This window comes from Caloenas nicobarica, chromosome 10, assembly GCF_036013445.1.
Source record: "Caloenas nicobarica isolate bCalNic1 chromosome 10, bCalNic1.hap1, whole genome shotgun sequence".
Classification (NCBI taxonomy): domain Eukaryota; kingdom Metazoa; phylum Chordata; class Aves; order Columbiformes; family Columbidae; genus Caloenas; species Caloenas nicobarica.
Window position 1 is genome coordinate 7,425,013 of NC_088254.1, and position 24,000 is coordinate 7,449,012.

Sequence of the window (24,000 nt, forward strand, 5' to 3'; positions counted from 1 at the left end):
GTGCACATTGATTAGGTTTTTAGCCAGCTTGGTTAAGGTTTATTTTACACACACTGTGTCTGAGTCCATTTGCTTTTACATTGCTGTTCCCTGCCCCACCCCACCCTTGGAATATGCTAGTTAATTCCTATTATATAATTATTATCTATATTATTGTTATATTTTAATATGTATAGAATTATACCTTGTGTTATTTGAACTGCTATTTAGAAAATTCTCATTAGAGAGTAGGCATCCTGAAAAGATTTGGCTTTCCTCAAAACACCCAGTCAGAAATTTGTGTTTTTCAAAATTTTCGAAACTTGTTCTTTATTTGCACTAGCAAGTGAGGAAAATGCTGTTATTGTTTGTAGAACGGGGACTTTGATCTCATTCACCTTAAACTAAACACTTTAACAGCTACAATATTTGTCCTTTTGGGTAGCAGACATGGCTTGTTTATCTTTCATCAGTCTCATTATTAAACTGAGGTGCCAGAGCAGTTACGGGAGGGATACACTGGCAGGGCTTGCATGCCTCTCGAAATCCCGTTAGGGGAAAGGTCAGCAAAACTTGGATTTGATTTTAAAAGAGACTACTTTCTCAGGTGTACATTTCTGTCATTGCAGCTTGAGCTAACAAATGGAACAACAAAGCTCACAAGTGTGATGTTTCTAGTATTCATTCTTGAAATGTGTCCTGTGTTCCAAATGCAGGTACTGTAGATACAACCTGCATTCTCACATAATGGCTGGCCAAGGAAAACTCTTTCATAAGCAAAAAGGAATTTACTTTTTTAAACTTCTGTTGCTATGGAGAACCTAGCCATAAAACATACCATGCTGCTTGTCTCAGTTGCATTTTCAGAAGGGAGTTAGGTGCCCAAATCACCTTTTTGGTGTAGATTTTCTGGCTTATGTATCTTTGATAGTGTTTGTTGCAGTTTGTGCAGGAGGTCAACTTTCCCTAGCTCACAGAGTACACCACATTCCAGGTAGAAGAGACATCCATAAAGGCCATTATGTATGAAATCTGGCTTTCGCTGGAAAAATAAACATCTGTTCACTTTATCGTATGTCCTCCATTTCTATGCTCAGCATTCAAGAATGGTGGGTAGTGTCTTCAAGACAATCCCTTTCTTGAACAGGATATCAGACAGCTTCTGTAACAGCCAGAACTTAAGCTTGATGTGATTTCAGAGGTCAGAACTAGCAACATTCTTTGAAAGCACAGAAAAAGAAATTTATGCAATTGTGGAGTACACCTGTGATATGCCCTGTTTCAGTGTCTGTCGCATACATTGACAGAAAGTCTCTCATTAAATTTAGTGAACTTTGGATGAAGGTTTCAAGTAAAAAATGCCCTAAATGAAGGAGTGCTCTGTGTTTCTGTTACTAATGGAGTGCTGTGCCCCACAATGAACTTAGTTGCTTACTTTCTTTGACTTTGTGCTCTCTTACTAGTGCTTTGCTTTCTTGGAAGTCTACCATTTCCTCAAACAGAAGTGAAATCCAAAATTTTTTTGCATTGTGGTTTTCCAGAGGCATGTCTGGTTCTTCCATATCCCATTGCCGTTTCTCATGAAGTCAGCAGGAACTTTGTCTCCTTAGGAGAAGCTGGGTCTGGTTCTAAACCAAAGCTTTCAGCTGCATGCTTTGGCATTTAGGGCAGGACAGAAGTTGAAACTATGTCTGTAAAATATTTGTTTGCCAGTCACAAATGGGTATGTGTTCTGTACATTGGTGATTCAGATACAGGAACAATGAAATAGGGTTAGAGTCTAGCACGCCACTTGTCTGCACAGTGCAGCACAGCAGAAGAAAGGAGTTGGGCTGCCTTTAGCTCTAGATAGTGTGATCCTTAGATGTGATTCTAGATGTCATCCTTATTTATTGCGTTATGTTGGTACCCAGCACAACAAGGTAGATATTTGAAAGTTAGAGCAGAAAAAAGAACTACCTGCAACACACTGTGTCCTTTGCTATTGGTAGTTTTAAAGTATGAGAAGATGCAAAAGCAGCCCTTTGCAGCAAAGGAATTAATTAAATTGACAAAAGCAACAGGGTATGAAAATGCATGTGATATGTAAAGTTACAAAATGAACGGCTTATTTACGACTTCAGCTCTTTTAGTACAGCTTTTTGCCCAACTTCAAATTGTTCTAAAAAGGATTAGATATAATTAATGCTGTATGACCTCCTTTTTTCTTCTTTTCAAAGAATGTAGAGCTGTACATCTAATGAGGACCCCTGAAAGAACTATTATGTCCAATTGTCTCAATTATGCAAATAGCATTGATATTTTAGCAGAAGGGAGGGGATACTTCAAATTAAAAGTTTCAGCTCCTGCTTTAGCATTTCTGCAGTGCCGGCATTTTTACAGCAAGTACATCCACTGTTTGAAGAGAGGAAAGGAGGTTTAACAAATTGGAGATTTGGGCACTATCAAAGTAGATTTGTTGTGCCTTGTTCCACCATGAGATGAAAATACCCTCTGGGCAGGGAGATGGGTCATGAGACTTCTAAAGGATTACCTTCAAAGAGAGTCATGAGATTGGTTTGAACAAAGAAGCTGCTCACATGCTTATCATATGAGATTCTCTTCTTAAAGTGGTGGAAACCCATCTCCTTGGGAATTCTCATGAACTTCAGAGAGACTGGAAGTCCTAACAGTAAGATGAATGAGAAGTCTGAACAATAAACAGAAAGATGGGACAGAAGCTCAGTGTTAAATGCAATTTATTCATTCTAGATGTAATTCATCTTTCCAAACTCTGAAACATTTCCAGTGACAAGCAGGTAGGATATGATTTTAAATGATTTTTCTTTTCATTCCTGATCATCTTCTGCATTGCTACCTTTTTTAGCATCGATGTGCATAATTGAAATTTGTACTGAAAAGCTCTGTAGTGACCTATGATTGATTGGAGAAAGATAATTCAGTTGAAATAGCAGTATTCTGATTAGACTGCTTCCTAGATTTCTCATTTATTTTGAAAGACCTGAAACCTGAAGTATGAATTGCAAGAAGAGAAAATGAGTTTCCAAGTCCAAAATAGGTGTCTCAAACCACTTCAAAATTAGAAAATTGCTTGACTGTAGTAGGCTGTAGAAATGCTGGCAAAGAGAAATTAGCTGAAAATATATCTTATATATTTCAGTGTTTTGAATGCTAGTTGAGAGCCACCTCGGCAGTAAATGGAGATGGAGTTCTGGCTTTTTTGCGTGTTTTGTAGGTTGGGACTTTGCTTTGTTTTGGGGTTGTTTTCAGTTTTCAAAATTAGGCAGTAGTATTTTCTGGAGTTAATTTTGACAACAAGCCTTCTGATAAGCAAGCCTCTTTTTGTGTGCATTTGTTTCCAATTGAGTTTATCAAAGCCCGATGGTAGCTCAGGTATCGTGGAAGTCTTACAAAAGAAAAGGGCATAATTTATGGTGGTTTTCCTTACCCCAGTGAGGGTTGCCAGTAAAGGGGGTTTCCCAGTGAAAGACTTGTAACAAACATTTATCAGCAGCATTTGTGTCAACAGTGCTGCTGTTGTCATTTGAAGTCACACATTTCTGCCATAAAGCATATTGGGCTCTGAGATGAGAAGTCTCTAGGAGAACTCCCTCACCAAGATTCCTGAGTATTTACATACCAATCTTTCAGATGATTGAGGAGCCAAGGAAGCTCAGTTTTGGCCCTTCTTACCCAGCTAGTTCTTCAAATGACAACTCCAAAGAATGATGCTCCCATCCACTCTTCTGTCATTCCTGCCCCTTCTGCTGTAGTGCAGCTGGGGACATGAGGAGGGACATCGCAGAAGAACAGGAGCTCTAGGAGGGAATATCCTTGGATTCCCCGATCGAGACAGAGACAGCCGTGAACACGGGTTTTGTCCTGTTCGAGTCTCCTTCAACTCCCATAATTCAGGCTTTAAAATTTTTCTTCCCTGTTTTTGATAATGGATTAAGTCCAGTAAACTGAAACCTTCATCATAATTTTTCCCCACTATTGTTTTAATTCAAATAGTAGACTTCAGCTGACATTTTAAAGCCAAATATGTTAATGAGTTATATATAACATTTGACAACTGTAAATGAGACTGTATATCAGTACAGGCAGAGTATTTCCTGTGTTGTGTTTCCTCGATTGTACTATGGTCTATTGAAGCTGGATGTATTCTCTCTCTTTAGAGAAGAACAATGTGTTTGCACACCCATGGAAAAAAAAGTCCAGGACCATTGCTGGAGATACTGTTTTCTGTTTCTATGGTGCCTATTAATTCTTTCCACTCACAGCTTTGAGGATTTTAGATGGGTGAGGACTGAAAAGGAGATTGACCAAATTTTCTGAAAATGGTTTTTATTTATAAATTAATTTGAAATCTCTCATTGCCCTGCCCTTTGTAATTATTTCAGTCCTGAAGTACTCAGGTTTTCAGAAAGTTCCCAATGTATGTTGACAACTCTCAGGAATACATAATATATATTTTAAACATACATATTTAGCATTTCCAGAAAATAATTTAGATCTTGAATTCCAATACTTTCATAATGATTTCTAAAAGATTATAAGGAATAACTCTGTGCAAACTCTGCAAGCCAGGAGTTAAATTAGTTGGAAATTCTTTCTGTTTTGAAAATGACAGAAAGCAGCAGAGTATAAAATGCAGCTGATTGTGGCGTATTCTCTTAAAGCTTACATATTAGCTAATGCCTGGAAAATAATTGCTTTCCTGAGTGTAAAATTAGCCACAACATGTTGCACATTTTCAAAAGCTCAAACTATCTATAACAGAATTCTACCTGGAGAATCTTGTTTTCAGGAAAACTTAATATACTGCAAACTAAGGTAAATTTCTTAAGGGACAGATCGGCTAACTGGTATTTTACATATAGACTTGCAAAAAGAGTGCATATTTACAGAAAGCAGAAGAGAGAAGTAAATATTTTGTTACCTTTTCTCAAAATATATGTTTGTTCCTCATCTCCAGTTTTTAGACACCTCTGAGATACACATGTATTGTATTATATTGTGAACATAAAAATTTTTCTTTGTAGTAATTTTAAAGTGTCTTTTATTAACATGCCTAGCAGTATGCCTTAAATAGTGGCTTTATTTCACCACATTTTAAAAATGTCAGTATAATAAATTCTGCAAGCCTACTTGTTTGGTGCACATTGCACTTCAAGTAGTACTAGTTAGAACTGTGCATTTAGAACAAACAATTGTAGATAAGTAACACAACATATAGTCATTCTCCTAAAATGTTTTCCACTCATGGTTTGCCCTATTTCTTAAAGAAAAATGATTATAAGGTCTCAAACCATACTATTACCTCATGCGTGAAAAATCAGCATGTTTAACTAGCTTATCAGAAGTTTTATGGAACTTATCTCTGAACTAGTAACTTGTAACCTTTTACATCAAAGAAGTGCTTATGTTTTTAAACTCTTTTCCAAATAGCACATTGTTTATCATTTCTACTCTAACAGTCATTACTCTCCATAATGTGGACTTGAATGACCCAGCTCTTTCTCACATAGAAGCAATATTTGAGTCCGATTCAATGGGATTTTTGCGTCGGCATCACTGAGCGCAGGTTAGTCTTTGTTTGCATGTATAATTAACATTTATTGACACAAGTTTCTAAACCACAAATAACCAGGACAATTAAGCACGTGGGTAGTTTTCAGTTAGAACTATTCATAGCCTTCATTTTGTAAGGAGGGAAGTAACTTGTTACGTTGATTATGATTTCATAAGTATTGATGTATTTCACAAAGGAAGAGCTTCTGTTGAGGGTGTTGAATCACATGGGGTTTCATGTTAACAGCCTTTTTCTATTTCAGATCAGAATACCCTGTATTAAAGGCTCATAGTTACGAGTAGTTTAATAGAAATACCCCACGTGCACATAATCTGGGAGTGTCCTGGCTTCCTTTAAAACTGTATCTAGCAAAGAGTTTTTATGTTAGACAGGCAGATAATTGTTACAGTACAAAAATCATTCCTGAGCCTTGTCAGAGCTAGATACCAGGGTCATCTTATATCTTCAAATAAGTATTAGTAACAAATTATCGTACAGAACAAACTAGTAATTATCAGTCTAGCATCATGTTCAAGGCTGCTCGCTGTCTCTCCCTGCTCATCCTCTCTGCTATGTTTGGGCCTCTTGAGAATGGTTACTTGAAGGCAGGGATGACTCCCCTACCCATAAAGTTGCTCAATACTTCCCATCCTAGCATCTTGGTTTGTGTTTGTTACAACTCTGCCGCTCATTAAGAACTTGGACTAAAACTGTCTATATGGAATGTCTGCAGGCTGAAGGATTTTTTTTGGAAAAAAATTCAGGACAGATCTCAGAAAGTATGCTGAGTACGGAGAGATATTTGTGTTCCTCATCTCCCTGACATCTAGAACAGAGAGGCTAAAGGCAAGAGGAGGATTTAGCAAGTTAATAACAGAACTGGAACAGGTAACAAATGGAGAGTGCACATTATTGTTAACATTTATTAGAAAATATCTTCCCTGAAATTTGGTACAGGAAGGGATGGGGCTGAGCTGTTGCAGGAATGGTTTTTGCTACCTTAAAATGTGGTGGGTGTGGTGAGTAACCTCGTCAATGAGTTTCTTTCTGAAATCCATGCAAAAAAAATTTCTCCATTGCAAAACTATGTAAGGTATGTTCTCTGCAGGCAAGCACTGAGCCAGGCTGTCCTGCTGTGTTCTCTAAATGGTTGTTTGGTTGCTTTATTTTAGTTGCATTAGCTGTATAGTTACATTAATGCGGAGCTGTGCCCAAGCAGCCGTGCCTGCCTCTCAGTAGCATGTCTGAGCTCATCCAACACCTTTTACTAATGTGCGTCCATGGACTTCGTGCCTGAGTTGGGTATATCCAGCCATGTCAGAGCAAGCCAGGTCTGTGGTGTTGAGGCTGTAGCTGTTTTTCACATCTCTAAGCCTCTAGGGAAGAGCTGTGTATCTCAAAGAGATGCAGCAGAATTGTGTTAACTTTGAAAAGACAGCTTGTTACTTCCCTTCGCAAACTCTGTTCCTAAGTTAATGAATAAGGAGAGAAAATTGCTGTTCTTGTTTTAGCGGTTATTTGCTGTGTGCCTCACCAGCAGGCCAGGAACACAAAGCATAATGAAGGCATGAAAGCTCATTACAGCTCTCTCTGCAGCATAGCAGTGCTCACTGCTTTCCACATCATCAGCAGGAGTGCTTTCTGACCTCAGTTTGAAATCTTTTATTTGAAAGAATCTTACAACTCTTAAAAATCTCTTCTTGATGCTATACTTATTAGCTAACAGTATAAGATCCTCTTTCTATTCGATATTGTTTGGTACTTCGTATTCTAATAATTACTAAAATCATTATCAGTTGTACAAATAAGTATTTTTGATATTTTTGGCTCATGCAAACCTGAGGTTTGGAAATTTAGTTTAGATTCACAGGCTGTCACTGTGTTCTGTAATTGGGGACATTGTTCATGGCTTTGGCTCCCTAGAGACATAACACAAATTTAAAATATCATTATGGGTTTGTGCTCTGTATTTCTTAGTAATTGAAAGCATTTCAGTAAATTCTTACTAGTTCGTGAATGGCTACAAAATTGGCCATTAACATTTCTCTTATAGTTGGGCATATTCTTCTCCAAGCAAGAACACTGTTATTGGGAGGACAATTGTCCTGGATAGAACTAATCACCTGAAAGTTTGATTAGTTGGGCACTTGGAAAAACTCATCCTTCAAGGTGAAGGAAAGTGATGGATGGTGTAATTGACGTGTTACATTTAAAGGCAGCATGAAATAGAAGTCTTTCTACTATCAGTTTTTAAGTTCCAGGTAAGAGGGATTCTGCTGGTAAAATTAGTCCTTTTTTCTCCCAGCTTTTTATTGGGCAGAGTCCTTATTTGTTTTCTGTCAACTAACAGCAGCTGAATGTGATGACCTTCATGGCATTTACAAAGGACCTGTTTACATGGTGAATGGACTTGTGTGCGCACCATGCTCGTGCTCACACTCACAGTATGAATTTCATTCCACCTCCAGCTTACTTCTTTCTCTCACTATCTCATCAAAGCAAACATCTCTTTGCTCAAATCCGGCATAAATGTCCCAGTTTAATTCTGTAGAGCATTCTAATGAAATAATTGAGCAACACAGTCGAGATCTGACTTCCCTGATGTTACCACCTTTTGCGGCATACTACAAGCTAAAGGAAGATTACCAATAAATGTGGGTAAGATGGTATAAACAGGGTCACAGCTGAATGTTTCCATAAATGATAATAATCAGTCCATATCTTAACAAATGTCGGTGAAAGTCATTTGTATTATTTCACAGATGTGAGCTCTGCCGCCTAGCCAACTCCTTTTTCGTATTATTCTGTGCTTGATTTAGCCTGAACAGCTTTGTCAAACCCTGCATTATGCATGACACTCATTCATTTGGTCCCCTGCCTGCTCCTCCATTGCATCTGTGTGCCAGGCCCTGTCTGCTGTGTCTGGCCACTGTGCGCGGCTACGTGCAGCGAGTGCTGCTGTGTGCGTGTCTGCCTGTCTGCTGAGCACCTGTGCCTGGGCCAGGCAAAGCCTCACTGGAGCACAGCAGCTGGGGAGCGGCTGCTCTTTGGGAGGGCTCCAGGTGCCAGAGCTGTCCTACAGCCAGCGCGCTCTTGTTGCAAGATAAGGCCAAAGCCCCATCCCGTCCTGTGACCGGGTCAGGCATGCCAAGCCATCCAGCAAAGACATGTCCCTGTTGTGTGGAGCATCTCTCTCAGCGGATCATGGCAGTTGAGAGGGCTGACTGCATTGGCTTGAGATCTGGTTGAGTTTGGCCTTTGGATCTGCTCCAACAACACCGTGACTCTTATCACCGCCTCCGTTCACCTCCAAAATTCATTCACTTCCTTCAGTCGTAGTTTTATCATTATGATGATTCACAGACATTAAATGTTGCTGCTGCCCTACAGAGATATATGACAACTGAAATTCTCAGCTTCAGGTAGCACAATAGTGTGTAAGAGTTTGTAGCGCTAGGTTTCAAGTGGCTTTGCTCTCCTATGTTGATTCCCACTCTGGATTTTCACCAGAGGTGCGTCGGTCCAGAGCCCATTGAAGCTGCAGTGAAACAGAGCTGTGGGATCTGCTTCAGTACGGCCTGAAATTCAGGCCCAGTACTTGTTCATTGAATGGTTGCCTGTATATGAAGTGAAATACATATAGTTTAATGTTAACTTAGCAGCAAACAGGAATTGTCTGTGTGTGGTGCTGAGAGAATTTTTTTTCTTCAGGTACTGAATGTCTGCAGTCTAAGATATGCATATTTCTCAGCAAATAGTGTAGTTCATTATTGATAGTCAAGAACAGCTTGTCTTTGTAGAACTAGCTCTTTTGTCTGTGAATGGTTTCTGCAGGAGGATACCTTCTTTTAATGCTACAGAGAACTAACAAAAGTGGAATAATATAAGCCCAGTATTAATCAATATTGTTTCTTGGCAGCACATGGATTTCTAGCTTGAAGACCAAGAAATAGCAGTGGTTTTGTTTTGGTTTTGTCATAATTTAGAGACTTGTTGTCAGTTTTCATAAAGGAGAACAAATATGCCACTAAACTTCTGAAATGTGGGTTTTTTTTCAAAATTGCATTCTGATTAGTACATTCAGGATTTGCAATAAGCCGGTGGTTTGAACTTCGGTACTATCAACAAGTTGGGATCTTGCTTTTTTTGTTTTTCTTAGAGGTGAATGGAAAACATGCAGTGTTTTTTAGTGCCATAATCTTGCAGGCAGCAATTATTTGTCTGCCAGCCTAATACTCCCACTGGCTGTTGGTCTGAAAACTGTCACTGATCTGTCACAGTCATTTAACAATTCATCCATTCCAAGGAGGTTAAAAAGTGCTTATTTTTTTCAAACTCACAAGAGACAGTGTAGGTACTTATATTTTTCTTCAAGAAACAAAATAGATTTCAATCCAGAGAGAGAAATGTACAGAATCTGTATCAAATAAGTGGGGAAAGTGCCCATTTTCTGACAGTGAATGTTTCTGTTCAAGTATTTGCACTGGATTATAATGAAGCTTTAGTTAAGCAGATTAAATAGACAAAAGCAGTGAAACTTCAAAGGCCGACCAAATGTGCTGAGGTTTTATTTCGCTGATCTGTAATGCCTGCTTTTGCTTTCCTCTCATTAGCACAGAATAATAAGCCAGTGGAGCATAATGTGTTGTCCAACTGTAGTGCCTATGGTGACTGATTTCTGATGGGGGTTTGGGTGTATGTCAGGTTTTTTCCATGCGGTAGTAGATAACAGACCTCCAGGGTTTTAAGAACAACTGCGTAGCGGAGAGCTCAGCTGTATTGTAGAGCTCATTTTAGATACCAAAATGCAAAAGCTTCCTTCGAAACACAGGTATTAACTCTGTAACTTAATTCAGTGGTTAATTAACCATTTTTATGTGAAGCACACAAAATAGCGAAGGAAACTCTGTTCTTTGGTAAGCTACAAGGAATAAGGTAAAACAGTACTCAATGACATGGTGTAAAAAATCCAAGCTGTTTTGATATTTCCAGCTTGCATTTTCCAGTATTCTCTACAGAACAGTTAAATGTGCAGCATATGTTATAATTTATATTTTGAAGAGTGTTTCCTGGACTGTGGGATTGATTTCGGCATTTGTATCAGTCAAGGAGTTATCACAGACCACACAGAAGTCTAAAATTTTATTCAGGGGAAAAAGCGAATATGTTTAAAATATACCAAAAAATAATAAAACCCAAATTAATTTAAAATTAATTAAAAATTGAAATATATAATTTTAAAAGTATATAGATAAGGTAACCTCCATAACAGGTTCCTGTTAAGCTTGTTTTATGACATTAAAGGTCAAAAGTTTGTATGATGTGTATAAGCACAAGTAACAACATTGGACATAGTAGTAAAACAATAGTGAATTTGGATACTGTGGCTTTGGATTAATTTTGAAAAACTAGTGTAATTCCAATCAAACAGCTGGGTTTGGCTCTCTGAATAATTTGAACAGCCTGAATACCTGTGAATTATCAAAATCTGGTTCTGAACAGGTAAATGGCATTTGTTTGATGTAACCCCCCACCTCCGTGTACCACAGAATCTCATGGATGTCCCTGTCTTGGGTGTTTTCTTCTGTAGTTTTCTAGAACTGCACCTCAATAACTAACTAACCTCTGATACTATAAAACTAAAGCATTTTCTGAGTTCTATTTCTAATAATACTGTTGCTAAAACTTGTCATCCTGTAAAAGCATTGCCCCAAGTGTAGCCTCATCTAGTTGTTCCTGCTCTGGCACAGGGATTGGACTAGATGATCTTTTGAGGTCCCTTCCAATCCCCAACATTCTGTGATTCTGTGAAAGTGTATAAAAAGAACCTTTAAAATGTTTTGGGGGAACAAAGGCTTTTTAGGTTCATTTGAAGAAGGAATGTATGGAGGCAGGAAAGCTGACCAAGTCACAGACTTTAGATATTAAATTTAATACTCTCTTCCTTCAAAACTTGCTACATAATCAAGCTCTTTGTGCTAAATGCTGAAATGTATGCCTTGTCATTCAGGAAGCAGGTAACATGGTAAGTTACGTAAAGTTTTGTCTAATAAGGTCTGAACTCTTCCTTGCTCTGTGGTGCTGTGAGCACCTGAACAGCTCTTTTTGAAACAAAATGAGGTGGTTCTGCCTTGGGAAATCAGTATGTCAGAGCGGGAGCAGAAGTGCAGGATCTCCCAGATCACTGACCATCAGAGCATTCTGGCTCAGAGGCGACTGAACAAGGCAAACCGTTATGTACCTGGACAGGCTATGGACGACTTCTTCACGAAGCAGAAGCTTGGGTTTGCAATTTGCAATGAGGGAACTTCAAGTAGTCTCCTGTTATTTGAGAAATAATGAAGGAAACTAAGAAGCCAGACAGGAACTAACAAGTCAATGAAGGAACTTCAGAGGCAGCTCTTGCCTCACATAAGAAAAAAAGATCAACTACCACACCCTTGATTCATCATGCTATAGACTGTGCAGCACGTCGGGGGCTAGTCCAGTCTCAAAGCTATTACCACACAGGCTGACAGAGCATTCATCCGACAGAAATCTGAAGCTGACTTTCTTCAGTTAGGAAATCAGCAAGATTTTCAGTTCTTTCTCTAGGAAATGTTGTTGTTGTTGTTGTAGAAGGCACCCTGAAATTCTTGTGTCATCTTTAGCTTTCGTGTCTGCAAAAATCTGATTTCACTTCCACAGAGGAAACTAAAGCAAAATTTACAACATGTGCTTGCTACTTGAAAAATGAATCAAGACATAATTCCTTAATTCATACTCAGAAGCAGCAGCTTTCATCAGCAAGGCAAAGTTACTGATGTCATTGAATTGTTAATGTTTTTTTTAACAATCTCTATTCCTTTAAAAATTAAAAGGCTGCTTTTGAGTTCACTTTACTAAATTCACCACTAAATACACTCACAATGATAGGCCTCTCACTCAGGCCTGCAGCTATTTCTGAACTCACTCCCTTCAGTGTTCCCAAACTCAACTGGACTACACTTCTGCAACAGACTTTCTAACTGCATTGCACTGATCTATGATTTTGTTCTAGCTTGCCTACACATCGTTGTTTTTAAAATGGCTGTGAGCTTGGTCTAATTTCTGGTTTGCAAACACAGTATAATAAGCCAACACAATTTTATTTTGTCTTCAAGGTTGTTTTTCTCCTCCTGTTTCACAGACATGCCGTACCTGAAGACCTTGTACTTTTTCTGTCAAACGTTCTTTCAGTTTTACACATATGCAAGGTTTGAATTTTATGCAAGTCCTGGAAAACTCACATCACCTACTTGCTTCACAAGAACATGTATATGGTGTTTAAAAGTAATTTAATTAATTCAGTGCTTGTTTTTAAAAAGAGCTGAAAATAGAAGACAAAAGTATTTCATTATGCTTCTTATTTTTTCTCCCTTTTAAGGGTCAAAAGGCTTGGATAGAGAAGACCTTTTCAAAAAGAGAATGCATCTATGTAATTGCCAACAACAAAGACATTAGCAGGTAACATTTGAAATTCTTGTTTTGGCCAACAGAAAAGTTTAATACTGAAGAAACTGGACTTGATTTGGATTTAGACATGTGAAACTGAGACACAGTTTACTCACTGCTCTTAAAAGAAGATGACAGATGAACAAAAGTGCAAGACCTGCTTGCACTCAAAACTGTACAAAGCCATGCAGCATGTCCTACAGGGACGGTAAGGCTGGGCAGCAGGGAGGCAGTGAGGTGTTAATTCCTGGCTTTGAAAACCAGAGCTTAAGTTCATACTGAATTCTGAAAGCAAGGATGCAATAATGTGCACTGTGAAGCAAGTGGTACCATTCTTCACTGTTGATATGACACTACCAATGATATACTATACAGGGGGACTGGAATTCTTAGTCCAAATATTAATATTACTGCTACTGCATGGTCTAGTTAAATTGTGGTCCAGCTTTTTTGAATACCATAACAGTTTATGTCACATGGTAGCTGTCACTTTGGAGTAAGAGACAGATGATCACAGCACCTGTTCTGCATTCTTTCTCCTTCCCTGTCCTTTAGCGTATAACAGCTTTCCAGTGTATTATAGACACAAAGTGAAGTTTTTTATCTTTGCTTGTTAAGAAACACTGGTGGGCCGGTAAATCTGACACTTGAGTCTAGGCAAATACAGCAGATATGACCTAGAAAAGGTGTTTCTATGGTTCATGTAAACCAAGGCATGGGCAGTTGAAAATCTAATTTCTGATTTTTTCTTTTTTTTTTGTTTTTAATCACCACCCAATATTGAAGATACTGTAATCAAAGTCACTTCAAATTTTAACTTACAGGTGCTGCTGTGGCCAGCTCATTAACCAACATATCCCACCTCCTCCAAGTATAACAGCTAATAAAAATGGAGAAGAAACAAAACAAGTGGAAGCTCAGCCAGAGAAATGGTCCGTCAGTAAACACACTCAAACATACCCAACTGATGCCTATGGAAACCTTGAATTCCAGGGAGGAGGACATTCAAATAAGGCCATGGTAAGGAGCATAGGCTGCTCCAAGGTATTCATCTGGTATGTTAGCTTAATAGATACGTGTCAGGATTCTAGCTCAGTGCATAATCCATTGAAATCAAAGAGGATCTCTTTACTGTCTTAGAATAGCATAGACAAGATGCTAAAAAAGGCAGAGAAAAGACAAGAGAAAAGTAATGCCTACTTAGGAAACATCTTATAATATATTGCAACAGTTTTATTGAAGTTACTGTCACTAAGTATCAACTAAGGAGGCAGCTGCATGTAGTAATGCCTAAGATTCCATCTGTTTGGATTAGATTTGTGGGCCAAATAGCCCAGCATAGATACAGTTTTTTTTCTAAGGTTTGAAGTCTAATAAAAATAGAAATTGGTCTTGCCTTCCTGGAAGATGGAGGGTTGACAAAGCTGGAAAATGGACAGTTGAGTTTTCTTAGCAATGGAAGTAACAGCAAGTCAAACTTCTGCAAAAAAATCTCTTGCTGGTACCTCTCTTCTGAGCAAATCTAACCCTGGATTTGTTTCTTTGCCCATTTGCTTTCTTATCTCACTGCTGACACTGCCGACACTGCCATTTAAGACAACCACACTGCAAAAACTTGTCCAAAATGTATGGGAGAGGCTGGTGGGTTTTGTTAGTGGTGGTTTGTTTGTTTTTTAAAGCAGAAATAAACATGAGTTTATTTCATAGTGTTCTTTAACAGAGTGGTAGTTTGAAAAGAAATCACAATGGTGGAACTAAACTGGGAAGCATGTAAATCATTGCTTCAGAGCGAGAAATGTGTACATCAACAGCGAATGGGATAAAACGTAATTTAAGCCTCCTCTTTCTTCTGAAAGTCGCTGCTTCTCTCGCAGTCAAACAGAGGTTTTGGGAACAATACAAGACACCTTCCAGTCATTTTAAATAGGTGGTTTCCAACAATGCAGATTTGTAATAAGAGATTAGGATCACTTGACTGTAGTCAGATTTGCAGGTGAATAGAGAAAAGTGGTGCTTTTAAAAATCATGAAGTGAATGGTAAATTCTCAATAGCAAAGCGAAAGGTTTCTACCTATTTTTTCTAAGCATTAGCAGCAGAGAAATTTAATGATGTGTTACTTGAAAATGGAAGGCTTAATATAACCATTCTTTGCTCAGCCAATAGACAATTTACAGAGCAGACAGAGTGATAATATTACACATTGCTCTTTGCAGTATATCCGTGTGTCATATGACACTAAACCAGATTCTCTGCTGCATCTCATGGTGAAAGACTGGCAACTGGAACTGCCCAAACTTTTAATCTCTGTCCATGGAGGCCTCCAGAACTTTGAAATGCAACCTAAATTAAAGCAAGTATTTGGAAAAGGTCTGATAAAGGCTGCCATGACCACAGGAGCTTGGATTTTCACTGGAGGTGTCAGTACAGGTAAGTGATTACCAGCACTTTTCGTTTACTTAAGAAATCAGTGATGTTCATTCACTAATCTTTCCCACAGGCAGAAGATTTAAGTCTACATGAATGAGTCATTAGCCACTAGACCAAAAACGGAGCATTGTAATCATTTATGTTAATCTCCCACCCAGCCCAGACCATAAGATTTTCCTGGGTCAATGTGAATTTGTGTTACTCAGTGCTTCCCCTGAAAAAAAATTTCATCCTTGGTTTCAGTAGCAAGGAATCTGCCACTAGTTATAATAACTTTTTTTTTTCAGTGGTTGGTTATCCTTGTAGTTAAGAAATCTCCTACTCCAAATTTGCCTGTCTTTAGCTTCTTACTGTTTTTTTGTACAAAGATCTTTCTGTTACTAAAAGTATATTTCCTAAGCATGTTTTCATACACAGTATTTTTGTCAAACCTCACAGGCTGACTTCCATAAAACTCTCACGCTAAGCATGTTTTCCAGTCCTTCAGTTATTATCATACCTCTGCTTTGAACTCTCTCTAGTTTTTTAACATTTGTCTTCCATTTTGGACACTGTAATTTTTGAGACAGTGTTTGATGAAGCTTTTAATCCCTGAAGTAAAGCATCCTTTCTGCTTCTATTTGACAGTTCCCTGTTCATGCAGCCAAGGACTGAGTTAACCTTCAGGCTGTGTGATCTCTCTTGAGAGTTAGTGATTAATTGATAACCCACCTTAAATGCCATGTCCCGGAGTCACTGTCTCCATGGGATCACCCACCACCACGCATGCACATCCTCTGTATTGTAATTATACAAGGTATTTGTTCTTAAATTAATGACTGTAAATTTGTAATGTTGAAGGACAAACCTGAAGTCAATTGTAAATGTCTCTACTTGAAGACATTGCAATCTCCTGTTTGCATTATCCTCTGGTCTTCTGGCCACCTGAAACAGATTTAGGTTTAAAACATCAGTTGTACAGCAACTCCACATAACTCCACCAGGAGGTTTTTGGCACTTTTGCTGGATTCTCTCAGAAAAATGGTGTCTGATATGATTTCCAAAATTTGAAAGACAGTTGAAAAATAGCTGTTGTGATGATTCCCTATATATTGTTACTTTTCGAAACCAGTTGCATTTTAATTAATTTCATTTATCTTAATATAAATTCTGAGGGATCTTCAGAAAACAATCAGATGCACACTTTCCTTGTAATATTTCTATAACATTGTCTTTATTTAGCTGAAATAAATCTTTATATCAAGTTATTTCTCAGAAAACTATGTAAGATAAGAATGAATTCCTTTGACTTTCATTTTACAACAAAGGTCTAATGTCTTTAAGGGAAGGTGGTGATTGCTATTCAGAATAATTTTTAAGTGAAAAAGTATTTCTTAGATAACTGTAGGGTTAGTGTTTTCACCTGCTCAGATCCCAGTGATAGCATTCCGTGTATGTTTAGCATTGTGTACAATGACTAATATAATTCCAGACAATGGTGCAGATTACACTGTGGCAAGTTAAGTAACTGGGTAAGTCTTTCAAAGACTTCATTGAATTCAGAACAAGGATGTGAGAAGGCAATAGGATTTACATGCAACTGTTACAAAATCAAAGCATACGTTTGTCTGCATTGCACATTCTTTTGTAAAGTAGAGGTAACAGTTTAGTAGTGAAAGCAATCCAGAGAAGCAGGCAGCTCTGTGAGAGGCAAAACCAAAATTCTGTTGTTTAGTGTTCTCTCAAATATGTCAAGAATGAATGAAATTAATTGTACCTATAGGTGTCATTCGTCATGTGGGAGATGCCTTGAAAGATCATTCTTCCAAATCCAGAGGACGAATATGTGCCATAGGAATTGCACCATGGGGCATTGTAGAAAACAAGGAAGACCTGATAGGAAAAGATGTAAGTCTTTAAGGAAACTCCTGTGTATTTTGCAATGTCAGCTTTGTAACTGTTCACCTTTTTGGACTAGAAATATTTTCAGTGTTTTTAAAGCATGCCTAAGAGCTGGAATTTAACAATTTCTTGAAGAAAATCTGTTGTTTAAATGTCTTTGTCAGGTTGGCATATATGACCTCAGAGTAAATATGGAGCTGGTGAGGTTTCCATTGCTTTCAATAGCAGAGACCCCTCTGTGGTGACAGAGCTGTAGGCTCTAACTTCCATGTGGCATGCTGAGAATTCTGTACATCATGGATGTGTGCCTCTATGTGTAAAAGACTGGCATTTCTTGTAGATGGGCACTCTGCAGTGGCATATTAATAACTAGGAACTCCAAATGAGAATGTGTGCAGGAAGAGGATTATGTAACACTGTGTGTGACCAAGGAGAGTACATTAATGAGCTTAGGAGAACATGCAGGAGAATGCACAGGTGTGACTGTTGTCCTCCAGAGGAAACACTGCTGTGAAGAGCTCAATTTCTGAATCTGAAAGCAAGCTCAATTTCTAATTCTCCTCTATTTTTGCTTGTAAAGATCAGGTTGATTCGTTTCCTCATCAGGCATGTGTGTCTGGTGGGCAGTGTGGGGGATTTTCACATTTAGTTCTTAGTTCTAATCTAAGTGTGTCTATTCTTTTGACACACAGGTAACACGGATTTACCAAACCATGTCAAACCCTCTAAGTAAGCTCTCTGTGCTCAACAGTTCCCACACCCACTTCATCCTGGCCGATAATGGCACGCTAGGTAAATACGGAGCTGAAGTAAAGTTACGACGTCAGTTGGAAAAACACATTTCCCTCCAGAAAATTAACACACGTAAGTACAGTGGGGCAAACTGTACATATAACACCTTAAAGGAAGGGAGGGAAGAAGGGCTTGAAATACTTCAGGGTATTGAAATGAAATGCTTCTTCCAGCTCTTTCTAGCAGGAATTTGATCAGGACTGTGTAACTGAACTAAAACATAAGCTATCTGACAAGGGGTGAAGGAACTCACATCTAACAGCATGGAAAACCCAGAAAAGTAAGGATTGCATAAACGGAGAAAGACAAGTTTACAAATAACAGCAAGGAGAAGCTTCAAATCAGTAAGAATGTAAGAAAAGGGAAATATAAAGAATTTGTGCACTTCTAGTTAGAATTCAGAAGCGTCAGTAAATACACAAAATGGGATGAGTTTGTACAGTTCCTGTTTACAAGAATCCTGTGCAGCTCAGTGGTTTCTGATTCCAAATGTTCATACTAACGTTTCATTTTCTCGTTTATATGAATTTATTTCATTTGAAATGTCACACTCAAAATTCTTTGATCTTCCAGAGAAACTCAGCTGGGATTTTGACACTTAATAAAGCCATTATCAAGATAATTTCACGTCAGTACTTTCATATTTAGAGTTTTGTGCAGTTTTAAAATTCTCATCAGTTGTTACAGCCTCTCTAAAACGACTTTGTAGAGTTCTTTTTGGTATTGTGTAGAAAAAACATATTTTAAAAGGCATTTTTTCATTAACATTTTTGTGGAAAAAAGATTGTTTTAAAGATTAAGCAAATTTAAAAAATTAGTAGCTGTGGTTTTCCATCGACTTAAAAAAAAGGCCACAACAACCTAATTAAAAATGGTCCAAAAAAAAAGTTAATGTTTTTTGGATCCACACTTCAATGAAGAGCTACAGGAGAGTAGACATCAGTTCTACCAGTTGCCTTTCTGACTTATTGCAGATGGCATTGTAACCTCTGTAGGCCTGTATAAATAAGAAAAAAACATTCAGAATGACAATTGCATTGAACTCTACAAAAGTTTCTAATAGGGTTTAGGTGCTTTTATGGGTAGGGCAGAAAACTGAAGTAGAGCAGCAAGTAAAGCTGAAAGGTGCCATTAGAGGTATCAGCCACAAGGATCTAAATGTTCCGTGAAGTCTTTAGTGCTGCTTTTTGCCTACAGTAAGCTTCAGAAACTGAGCTCACCAAAATGGCCCCTTGCCTTTGAGTGTGGAGACAGGATTGTGCACCCTAACACTGAACCCTCACCTTGACCTTTTTTTTAAATACCTTAGAAATCTATTAAGGAGTAGTTTACCATCATTAGCTCTCACAGCAATAAAGGTTATTTAACAATATCCATAATAACTTCCCATGTTTACTGCTTAGTTTGGTATTTTTCTTATAATACCACTCAAACTTAACTCATGCCTGCTCTTGCCTAATTAACATCAGTGTTTCGCTTGGACATCAGTTATGCCCAAGAAGTAATCTACGTTTCTTTTAATAACTTTGAGTAGTTTAACAAAAACCTTTACACAACTGTAATTACTTGAGATCTACTTAGGAGCCAGTAATGCACATGCTTTCTTTTAACCTGTTGACAGCTACCTTCACCTATAGGTATTGAAAATGCTCCCTTAGATGCCTAATTCTAATTTAATTTATCATTTAGAAAACTTATTGTATAGTCTCGAGTGAGAGCTGTCAATGCCCGTAACAATTAAAAAAAAATTTTTTTTCAACGGCTATGTTTACTTCTGGGCATTAAAGACACCTGCTTAGCTTTGTACTTTTATTTGCTGTTTCAGTTATTATCCTGATTCTGATTGGGAAACATTACTGCCTGTAATTTTTTTTACAACACTCTTTGTTTGAATTGCTCCATGAGCAATAGCTAATGTCAGCTATGCTTTTTTCATCTTTGTCTTCTGCAGAAGTGCTGGGAGAGTTTAAGACTGTAAAAGGCAGGACTGGCTTGGAAGATAAGGAAGTCAGGGCCCAGAGGCAAGATGTTCTGTATCATTTGTTTTCATACCACTGGGGCTGGGGATATTGGTTCTGATTTAAGTAGTGCTTGGTGATTTTTGTTATGAGAAAGGCAAAGTTGGGAAAACACACAGAAATTACAGAACTCTTTTCTGTGAAGAGCTGTAGCACACTTCCTAGTAACAGCATACAGGCAGTTGTTTCGTTTCTTTTTGATCACTTCAAGCGCAGGCGCCTCTTCTGGAAATCTCAGCAGAAATCACTAAGGATTTCATGGACATCCAGGCTGGCCCATGCTCTGTGACTCCTCCTTATCAGAGCTGGGGTATAACTGACAGGAGGATGTCAGGAAGCTTCCACTGTTCTTGTGCATGATGCTCCTGTTCTTCAGAGAGGAATGACGGTTTAAAATACGAACTCTTTCACGCATTCTCAGCTATATAAAAAAGTGCATCTTCTTTGTAAAGCACTGGTCATTTTACAGATCAAGAACTGAATTAAAATGCTTATAATAATAGGATTAGTCAGCCTTCAGGTAATGTTTTGTCGTTCATTCCCCCAAAGTATCTTGTGACCAAGGCTACTGAGACCATGTGACCTGTGGGCTTCCCTTTGTCATCCTATGCCTGGAGATCACAGTGAGGCAGGGACAGCAAAGGGATGCTCAGCTGTCGTCTCTTCCATCGGCCAGCCATTTCAGCCTCATGAAAAAGACACTAATTTAATATTTTTTATCTTAGGAAAGAGCATAGCTGTATGTCACCTTACTGAAGACTTCCTATAGGTAACCAATGAAGTTAAAGCATCAAAGACACGCTAGCTGGGAGCCATCCTAGTAACAGCGAAGCTAATGAAGTAATAGGAGTATCCTGTTAGCTGTTTTATCTGTACATAGTGTCTCTCAAAAGAGATTACAAACAGTTCAGCAACACTGAGTGAATAAATTATCAGTATGGAGCTGGTGGAAAAGCAAGGGCAGAGAGACATCTAACTGTTTTCCTTTAGGGGCTATGAAACAGCATATAGGCATTTTTCCTGGTGTTGGCCATGAAATGGCCATCATTTTTCCTAACTGCTGTGGTTCGAAGTGATGCTGTAACACAGAAATCACATCCAGTCGTAATATCTCAACCTCTTAAACTAAGTTACAGTGACGCTTCTTTTTTTTTGTTCCTCTCTTTTTTTGCAGGGCTGGGACAAGGTGTTCCTGTAGTTGGGCTCATAGTGGAAGGGGGTCCCAATGTGATCTCCATTGTCTTAGAGTGTCTACAAGAAGAACCCCCTCTCCCTGTTGTGATATGTGATGGTAGTGGTCGAGCATCAGATATTCTGTCATTTGCACACAAGTATTCAGAAGAAGGAGGGTAAGATTTGGGGATCTTCAGCAAAGCTGCGTCTTGCTCAGGAGAACAATGTAGGACTATATGCCTTGTTTTCATTAAAGCTTCATAAAAAAACACCTCAGGGACAAAATGCTACTAACAGAGGCATTCCGCTGTCAGTCAACTTTTGTTGCTTGTTTGATCTTAGCCCTGGCATTAATGAGTAGAAATGATTACCACTTGGAATGTATTTGATGGTCCATTGAAATAAGCTTACTCTCAGTGCAGCACACTGTCATACAAGCTTCATCAACATTTGCTGCACTATACTTGGTGCTGGGTTGGGCGTGTGAGAAGCAAGGAATAAGTGGTTCCCAAGAATTACTTTTTTCTCAGGCCAGGACTGAGGTTAATTAGTGTATGTATTTGCAAAATTTGTACTGTCTGATTCTAATGTGTTGTGTGAATGAGCTTCATTCTCCAAGAGTGCCAGACCAGCTGAAAAAATGTTATGCTTCCTTCCATTCTTTTGCTATTTCTTGCATCTATGATGGTTCTTCAGGGCAGTGCTGCCTGATGTCATGAACAGAGTGGAGGATCTTGTCTGGAGTATTCTGCTCCATAGCCCTCCTGTCCATTGCCCAAATGAATCTCTAAAAATCCTTCCTAACCCAAAGTTTTTTTGAATCTCTTATTTTTATTGGTAATTGTCTGTCCCTTTGGTTGACAGAAAGTATGGTTAGTTTAAAGAAGATAGCCTATACTAGCAGCATAAAGCTCATCTGCTCTGCAGAGTAAAAGATCTGCTCTGACAAATACTCCAAGTGGAAGCAGGGTATTGCATTAGTAATTGAAAATACTGCTTCTCCCAGTCAAGTAACATACATTCCCCATTGTAATTGTTAATATCAGGATTTTATCTTTAGTAGCCAGATTCAGGCAAAAACCTAGTATGTTGTCTTGATTTCTTTGACTGAAGTTGGATTAAACACTAAGCAGACAACTAGTATTGTCAAGCAGTGCAGATGTTATTTGCTGAACGGGGTGAGCAGGAGAATTTTTTTGATGTTTACACATAGTGTGTATTTAATCCTGTCAATGGTATTTATGATTCAGAAACTTTCTTTTCCTTTCTATCAACCAAGCATCCTTACCTTACATCAAATTACTTTTTTTTTTCTTTCTCATTCCTCCTTCTTATCAGCTCATACGTAATTGAAAGAGCTTATCAAGAATAGTCTGTCTGAGATCTGCTCACTGCATGACTTTCTCTCCCAGTGCATATGATGCAGTGTCAAATTTTCCTCTCCAATAATTATGATGAGATAAATGTGTTCATCTGGTAAGGCAGGTCTGTAATGAGAGTTTTTTGTCAGCCCTGCTGTCTGAAAGAATCATTTTCTCACATTGAACTGTGAGTTTTACTGCATTTCACAGGCTCAGCTGTCTCACTGCTTTGAATGCCTACTGGTAACGTTTGCCATCATCTGAAAATATATGTGTTTTATTAGTAAATTGATGAAGATTGAAGGGCTCTGTTTCTGATTGTTTTGAGAGATCAAACATTTCTGACCTTTCTAGAATGTTTTCAATATAATTTTTAAAATAATCTTTTGGTTTGTTTATTTCTTAGGTGAGTATTATGAGGTTTCAGATACACTAGCAATTTAAATCCTCTGTTTAAGAGGATAACCAAGATTACTAAGGTGACATATCAGTAGTGTGAAATATTTTTGGTTTTTTAACTATATGCAAAGGGCCTTGCAACATTTAGAGGCAAAGCTAGGGGCCCTGTAAGGTGTACTGCTGAAATCCTGAAGACCAAACGTCTTAACAAAAATATGTCTATATTATATAACAGGAATAAGAGCTAACTGCATTATATTCCAGGGTGAAAGGACAGTTGAAGTTCCCTGCCAGTTTTTAAATCAGTGCTGAGGTACTGAGTTGCATAAGAGCTGGTCTGAGTACAAATTTCCTGATTACTGTTACCTCTTCACGAACTCCTCACCTCTACTGAATGCAAAGATATGTTTTCATTTATTTTCGAAATGAAGTCATTGCACTGATGGATGAAAAATTGCTTCTTAAATAGCAGGCCTTCTGAATATATATTAATTCTGGAAATGAATTTTGTGTCTCATTTTTCATTTAGGATAATAAGTGAATCACTTAGGGACCAGCTTCTAGTTACCATCCAGAAAACCTTTAACTACAACAGGAATCAAGCTCATCAGCTGTTCGTCATTCTTATGGAGTGCATGAAAAAAAAAGAACTTGTAAGTGTCCTAAAAGTAGTTCACAAAGGTAATTACTGTTACCAGGGTTACAGTTTAACCTTTTTTTTTTCCTTTTCTTTCCGTATAGCTCCATAAATATACACAATCATTCATTCATATGTATAGGCCAAGAAAGGGATTTTGTCTTCTGGAAAGTTTATAAAACCAATTTCAGATTCTTCTCCTGTGTAAGCTGATAGGAGTCTTTTTTCACAGACTTCACAAGGCAGATTAAGACACTGAGACAGATGCACTAAAATCAGGATCA

The 24,000-nt window shown here is 38.2% G+C and overlaps 1 protein-coding gene across 1 annotated transcript in view; it reads left to right on the forward strand.

Annotated features, from left to right (window-relative positions):
• Window positions 1-24,000, forward strand: part of TRPM1 (transient receptor potential cation channel subfamily M member 1) — a 78,045-nt gene that overhangs the window by 22,730 nt on the left and 31,315 nt on the right. Inside the window, exons 2-8 of the mRNA XM_065641360.1 lie at window positions 12,960-13,039; window positions 13,852-14,047; window positions 15,242-15,455; window positions 17,218-17,342; window positions 18,029-18,200; window positions 21,321-21,495; window positions 23,609-23,732. Coding sequence (XP_065497432.1) covers window positions 12,960-13,039; window positions 13,852-14,047; window positions 15,242-15,455; window positions 17,218-17,342; window positions 18,029-18,200; window positions 21,321-21,495; window positions 23,609-23,732 — 1,086 coding nt within the window. The remainder of the gene's footprint in view (window positions 1-12,959; window positions 13,040-13,851; window positions 14,048-15,241; window positions 15,456-17,217; window positions 17,343-18,028; window positions 18,201-21,320; window positions 21,496-23,608; window positions 23,733-24,000) is intronic.